At 49.5% G+C, this 7500-nt stretch overlaps 1 protein-coding gene across 1 annotated transcript in view; it reads left to right on the top strand.

Moving 5' to 3' along the window:
* Nucleotides 1–1786, top strand: part of LOC135828557 (uncharacterized) — a 5789-nt gene extending 4003 nt beyond the window's left edge. Inside the window, exon 4 of the mRNA XM_065340995.1 lies at nt 920–1786. Within this exon, the coding sequence (XP_065197067.1) occupies nt 920–1546 (627 nt within the window). The 3' untranslated portion in view covers nt 1547–1786. The remainder of the gene's footprint in view (nt 1–919) is intronic.
* Nucleotides 1787–7500: the final 5714 nt, after the last annotated feature.

Here is a 7500-nt window from a genome sequence, read left to right as displayed (position 1 = left end):
TATAACGACAATTCGCGAATAACGACCGAATTTCCATGCCCAGAGCAAAGTCCCATCTAACTGTATACATTTAACTTCGGATATAACGACTATCTGAATAACGACAATTCGCGTATAGCGACATGCTTTTAGTGCCCCGTGGTCATATTCACTGCTTGAATAACGACTTTCTGGGCTTTTGACAGCTATTTCAAGTACCTGTCAGTCAAGTACATGTACCTCTCATGCAGAAGTACCAGAACCTATGGTGATAAAAGGCAGCCAAGGGGGGGGCTTTTTTCCTTTTATAATGTTGGCTTCAAAATTGTTGGATTTACCAGCACACCTATATTATGTATACAATGTACATGTAGTTGTACATGATTGTACAGTAATCATCATACATGTACATGTACATGTCTCTGGCCCTGTAGATGGCTCAAAAAGGCATATTTTTCAATTCATTTCCCTTGCATACTGAATTTTTAGTTCCTTGCAACTGCAATATGAAAATAAAGTACACATTGACATAGAGCAAGACAAGAGCTTGATTTTGATATGCATATCATACTATACAAAATATGGGTTCACATACATTCAAATGGGACTTCGGTTATAAGGACACTTCGCGAATAAGGACACTTTTCTGATGCCCCGCCGAATGTCGTTATTGGCGAAGTTGACTGTACAGCTAACTGACCACAGTGGCTGAGCCCTATACCTGTTGTACCATCGGCAAAAGCTTTATTGCTTGTTTTGACCGTCTGGCACAGTGTCTATTGTTCTCCTGACTGGCCGTTATTCCCTCTCTCTCTCTCTCTCTCTCTCTCTCTCTCTCTCTCTTTATCTCTCTCTCTCTCTCTCTCTCTCTCTCTCTCTTTCTTCCTCCCTCTCTCTCTGTCTCGTCTCTCCATTTCTTTTATTTCTTGTTGCTATTCAGGTGATCTCCCTGGAACGGCGCCATTCTTTTGCCGGGGAGTTGGTCAATATCAATTTCGATCTCTATATGCTGAATGAGCTGACTCCGCCTAGCTGCACCAAAGCGCCGCAGCCCTCTCTTGTGGAGCATGAACCACCGTCGTCGTCTCCACTCCGTCATGTGCTGTCCTGCGGTGACGTAGCCCGCTGCCAGCTACCGGTGATGCGGGCCAATTGCTACACAAACCCGCGCCACCGTCGGGACATGGACGGATATTGTACGTCGGACACGGACTCCAGTGACACCGACTGTGATACTGACTACGACCACATGACGGATCACGAACGCGACGACGGCGGAGACGACGATACTAGCAGCGTTCCCGCCGGAGACGACGATACTAGCAGCGTTGCCGCCAGAGACGACAATACTAGAAGCGTTGCCGCCGAGAGTTTGACCTTCCACGAGCGCGTCTGCACATGCCATCTCCTGGGCAGTGTGTCGGACAGCAGTGGTACCAGCGTGGACGCCTGCCCGGGAATGGCCAGTGCCAGCAGCCCTGCTCCAGTCGCTGTCGATAGGAATAACATCAAACGCATCGGCCGGCAGTTGACGAGCCTTGTAATGGGATTGGTACGCTGTTTATGATCATCGTTTAGACTGTCGCTTTTTTACCCTTAGAACAACCAGTTGCTAGTTTGTCGGTGGTTCTTGTCAAAGTTTTGAGCGTATACATGTTGAAAGTTTATAAGTCTGTTGAGAGAGAAATAGATGTGATCCAAAACATCCACAGTACACGAGTCCAGAAAGGACGAAACAGTTTTGTCCGCAGATTGAGTAATATCTATTATACGCCCTGTGCCTTGAAAGCCAAATATCTCTTCCTTATTTGTGTTTGCGTGTGTGACTGCCTAAGCAGTGAATTGCGTTGTTTGATACTTTTCTCGTAAGCTCAAGTCAGTCCAGGGGCAAGTTCGTCAAGAAGCGTGTGTTCCTCATTGGAACAACCAACTATTACTTACTTCATGATCAACTTTATATTATAATTATAATGCAATAAAGAAAATAAGAGATGCAGACGTGGCCAGTTTAAGAATTTAAGAACATTACAGGTCGTCCCCCCCCCCCCCCCCCCCCCGCTATAACCAATCTGGTTAGTACATAAACCCCGTTAGTACACACATGTAAGATATCTCAAGTCCTGGACGAAACGTGGTCACTTCCTTACAAATTTTGTCGGTTAGTACAGTGCCGGCAACTGAAATCCGACCCCTGACCGGTGCGCTCACATCGCAAAGACCCAACACGGGAATGTAAAACTACGAAAATAGAGACCGCTAGAATGTGAACGCGCCGCTCAGGGGTCGGTTTTCAGTTGCCAGCACTGTACATTGTACATACATTTACATGTAATTCGTTAGTACATACCAGTAAATAATGTACATATTAAACATTTCTGCGTACCCGCATGCCACCTACCTCTTTTTTTTGCGGGGTAACGGCCTCTTTTACGGGCAAGATAAAGTCATGTAGACGTGAAAAAATAGAGATGCCATGAAAGGTAAAATATAATTTTATTCAAGTACAATACATTGGAAAACTCCAAAAATTCCACGTAAAACGGACGAAATTCAGTTCTCAATGGCCGATGCCTACCCCAGCACCATCCTGCTTCGACAGGCCTGTCAGGCGCCTTCTGGAGCCGCGTAGCCGGAGGTCGACTGCATGGAAATCGGCAAATTGGTTGCGAATTCGCACCCAAGCCATGATGGTTAAAATTGGCTTGTCCCACTTGAGGGCGAGGCGACCAGCAAGTCGCTTCTGATAGCTGGCGTATTCGCGATGCAGCACCCCATCCGTGGAACAAACCAGTGGTGTGAACGACCCACGGAGGTCCTCCGAGGCCTGACGGTACTTCTTTTTCTTCGCGTTCGCAGCGCGGTTGGAAGTAGCTTCCCAGGATGAATGGGAGTAACTGGGTGCGTTGGCATCAATGATGCGATTATCAAAAAACGCCACCCTGTTATCCTCCCACACACCCCGGGCAAGCCAATCTGCCCGAAGAGCAGGCTGCCCCATCCGATCACCCTCCGGCACCATGATCGGCTCGACGACAACACCGCCGAATGCCATATCAGCTAGCTTTGCATCGCTATCACGTAGATCATTGTGGCCTCGCTTGATAAGTCCTCCTTTCGGGCAGTCAAGGCCATGCTGAAGGGAGAAGGGCTTCCCGCAACCATCACATTGCGCTGGCAGGGCAAGCGGCTGCCGACCATAGCGGATAGCAAGTTGATCTCGAAATTCTGTACCCGATAGATCATACCCCTCGCGCTTCAGGGGCAACACCGTAAGCCATCCGGAGGCATTTCTCCATACGATGCGGGAGAGGGTGCGCTCCTCAAGCTGTGGCAGGTCAGTGAGAATTGATTGACTGATTTCAGCGGAAATCACATCCCGTTCCCTGCTGATTTGGCTTGTGATGCGGCGACAGTGAGCGCTGTGATCATTTATGTTTACGGGGTTACCATATTTGATGGAGTTGCGCAGGATGTCAGTTGCGTTTCTCGAGTTCTGGTAAGCCTGGGGTGCTGTGTGAACAGGATCGGCCAAAGCCAAGCCACCATACTTGACTGGCAGGGCGAGGAGCTGGTGTTCCCGAGGAAGAACCTCCCGCCCAAGGATGGCTGGGGCAAATTGCTCCAGGATGACGTCTCGAAGTGGAGCAAACTCCTCTTCAAGACTCTGGACAACACGCTGGAGGTATGACCACTTACATGAGAGCGAGCGATTCAACGCACAATACGCGGACTGGGGATATTTCCTGGCAGCAGCGGCAAGGCAATTGACACTGCTCACCCACGTCTCCACTCTCTCCTTGACGAACGATTTCACTCCGTCAGGTTCACTGATACAGCCTCCTAGGAATTGGGCGGATCTGGCTACTTTGATGTTCAGATCCCCAAAGATATCATTAGCTTGCTGAACGAGATCCGGGGAAACAATAATGATACTCTTTGTCGGCTCAACTTGGTAGCCGAAAGCTTCACCCTGATCGATAAGGCGGTCGAGCCACTTCCTGATGTTGCGCAACCGTCCCGCACAAGAAGAATCATCGGCGTACCAATTTTGGGTGTGCTGGCTGGGTTCCTTCAAACTCTCAATCAGAGGGTGCAGACCAACGGCATACATTAGCATAGCCAGGGGACATCCCTGAGTAGTACCTTCCCGGCTGAGAAGGGTATGGACCTCAGGTGTACAGGAGCCTTTCAGGATGATCACAGCGTACCCACGGTAGGCGTTGAATAGAAACCTTGCGCATCTCGGCCAGAGCACCCGGCAGTTCCATAGGGCCGCGGGACGGCTTAGCGAGTTAAATGCATTAGCTGCATCGACAAGAAGGAGTCCTTCGCTGTCATCCTCGGTGAAAACGTCGCTCATAGCATGAACTGTTGCCTCAATCCCAGCTTTTGCACCCGAGCATAGCTGGTCAGCCCCACAGACATCCTGGACATCAATTCCCGTAGCAAGGGCCATGGCCTTTGCCTCAATGCGCTGCATGCATTCACCCACTCCGATTGGCCGCACTCCTGGTAGCTTGTCCACTTCAATGCCTCTCCGAGCAAGGAATGCTCGCATGTTGCACCAGGGCACGATTCCATTTGCATGTCGACGGGTTGAGGCAGCCACAGCTTCCCGCAGGCGACCGCTGGCGTTGCCATGGGATAGCAAGAACGTTCTCCACTGCTCAGAGGTGGTCCCACTGGGACTGGCACTGCCGAAGAGTCGACGGGCCACCTGTTCAATCATTGCACCAGTGATATGAAGATCCTCCAGCAGGGGCAGATCCTTGCATTAAAGGAATGCTCTTGGATCGGCGGGTTGTTCCTCCGGGTGTTTCTCTTGCAGCACATCGTACACGGTCCTAGCAAGTGGGCCAGCCTTGCCATGAGCTTCACCACCGGGGTCCAGTACACCTCCACCACATCGATCTGTGATTAGACGCACCGCAGATCTGACCCTGCCTTCGAGCATAAGACGGTTGAAGGTCCGCTCTATTTGCTCTGGCGACATAGGAAACATGCTGGTCAGCAGCTGAGTATCACACAGTCGAGCCTCACGCAATAGTTCAGAGAGGTGACCATTCTCCCACATATCCATCCGTCTTGTGAGGAGTGGCCGGATGGCCTTTCCTTTGCGAATAGACTTGTTATGTTGCAGAACGAGAGCAGTGAAAAGAAATTCACACCCTGAAGGTTGTTGGCTATTGTTGCATTTTTCTATTTCTTCAGCTAAAATGTTGACGAAGCGTGTTCCGACCCCTCCGTCGGGCAGGCCATACTGCTTTCCATGCAAAGCTACCGCTTTCCACCACATTTGCCTGATTTCACAATCCGGACCACCGTCGGAGTTGACCAGTTCAGCGCCAAACGCTCTCTGGAATTTTGCGCTCAGGAAGGCAGTATTGACTGCATCATCATCAAATTCAACTGTGGCCTCGGGGACGGCGGTGTCGTCGGAGCCCGGTTCGACCATAGGTTGGGCCTGCGATCCGGCAAGTTCCGTCAACAGCTGGACCTCAGAGTCAGAGGGTGACGCCGCGAGTTCACCTACAACACGTTGTAGCGGCGGGTTAGCCGGCCTCGGCGTGTCCCCAGCCGTTGAGACAGTTTCCGTTGAGACAGTCTCCGCTGCGACAGTTACGACAGCTGTTTGAAACGGTACGGTTCGGTTTGAGCATTTCTGCTTCCTGTCAGGAGTGCAATTAGTGCGGGAGCGACTTTCCTGTCGGCATGTGCAATTTGTTCGGCAGGTCCCATTCCCGGAGCAGGGGCAGCACCGGCGTCCTTTGGGACATGGACCCTTCTCGCTACTCTTGTCAGCCATGCAGGCAACGCTCGCCACGACTACACTCGCATACAGCAAAGCAGTACGCGCAGAACAGCGCAGAACAATCGAAGCAGAAGCAGTCAGTCAGAGCATGCAGTCAGAGCTACAAAACCCCTAACCATCTCCTACGAAGATACCTGTACATCACCTATCTGAACAGTACATAATTATTATTAGTATTTGTTGGTCTTTTGGCCGTCCAGCGGAGGCACCTCGTGTCTAGTTTCTACTTGCGGACGCAATCAGCGCAGAAATCAGAGCGCACAGAAACCGACAAAGCGCTGTTTTTTCCGAGTGACTGTACGCGTACAGGCTGGGCATGTAAATGTAAACTGTAGAATCTTCGCTGATTGTGACCGTTATATTTTTTATGTTACATGTACAATGTCATGTACAAAATCGAGGGAATCAAGAATATCACCAGCGAGACCGAGTTGTTGGAGGGTGACCATGGTGACTGCTCCGTCAAGGTTTGGCTCTAGTCTAGACCAAAGCCACCGCTTCTCCCAATGACATGATTGTACAATGTCATTCACATGTACATTATGTACTTGCAATCGCATTTTTATTGTGGCTGCTAGTACTAGTAGTACAGGTCATGTCGTTGGTCGACAGCATTAAACAAGGACTTTAATAGGTGGAGGACCAGTGAGACAGTGAGATCTCGGGATACCGACCAGTGAAACAGTGACCTTTCTTGAACCATGCACGGTTGGTAGATCGGTGCACAGCTAGACCACTCTCGCTACGAAACCAACGCCCACAATCCCCACAGTGACAATCCCCTCGCTGCTCGACAATCGGCTTGGCCCGCTTAGCCACACATTTGTGACGAGCACGTTCTCCAGGGCATGAGAATGATCGATAGCAATCACAATCACAAACGCACACACACACACCCACCCACACATAAACACACACACACACACACACACACACACACACACACACACACACACACACACAAAACCTTAAGCTGTTTACACACTTGGCGCAGGGTTCACGCCTGCCCAAACGCACAAAGAAAACAGCAATTTGAGTTGTATTTAGAGCGTGTAACGTCTTCGAGTACTTTTTTACTCCGCCAATTAAAGTGACTGGCATGTACGCCGGTGCGTGCCTGATATGCGCTGAAAATTCCAACAAGTGAGAAATTCCATTTTGGCGCGTTCCACACGCATGACTTCAAAACAAAACCAGGAAAAACACGCACAAACACATTGTTTCACTCGTACACGCGCCAGTTGTGAACACAGCTTCTTCCAACTTGACAACAATGAAAGATGTCTTCGAAAATTGAGTAGAAATTGAAATGGAATCCCACATTTACACCGTACTTGAACAAAACACGAGCCTGGGCGTGGTGACAGTCAGCTGAACAAGCATTCAACAACGTCATCGGCAACCAGGAAAGAAATATTATAGTTCAGTGCAGGACATGCATTACATAGTAGACACATGCGATAGGAATTGTATTATCAGACAGTAAATATCTCCTAGTACGTTTACGGGCTGAAATGCAGAGAAAGATAATGAAAGCGTAGATAAAATATTAATAGCAAATTCAACTTCCCACAAAGTACACACATTCACTTTTGGTATGCTCATCCACCTTGCGAATACTCTTCCACATTGCGAATACTCTTCCATGTTGGGAATACTCGTCGACATTGCCGACAAACCAGTCTGATTTATCTTACACAGTGTCTCCT

Source organism: Sycon ciliatum, chromosome 12, assembly GCF_964019385.1.
Source record: "Sycon ciliatum chromosome 12, ocSycCili1.1, whole genome shotgun sequence".
Classification (NCBI taxonomy): domain Eukaryota; kingdom Metazoa; phylum Porifera; class Calcarea; order Leucosolenida; family Sycettidae; genus Sycon; species Sycon ciliatum.
The sequence above is the reverse complement of the archived record's forward strand: the minus strand, read 5'-3'. Positions and strand labels throughout refer to the sequence as shown.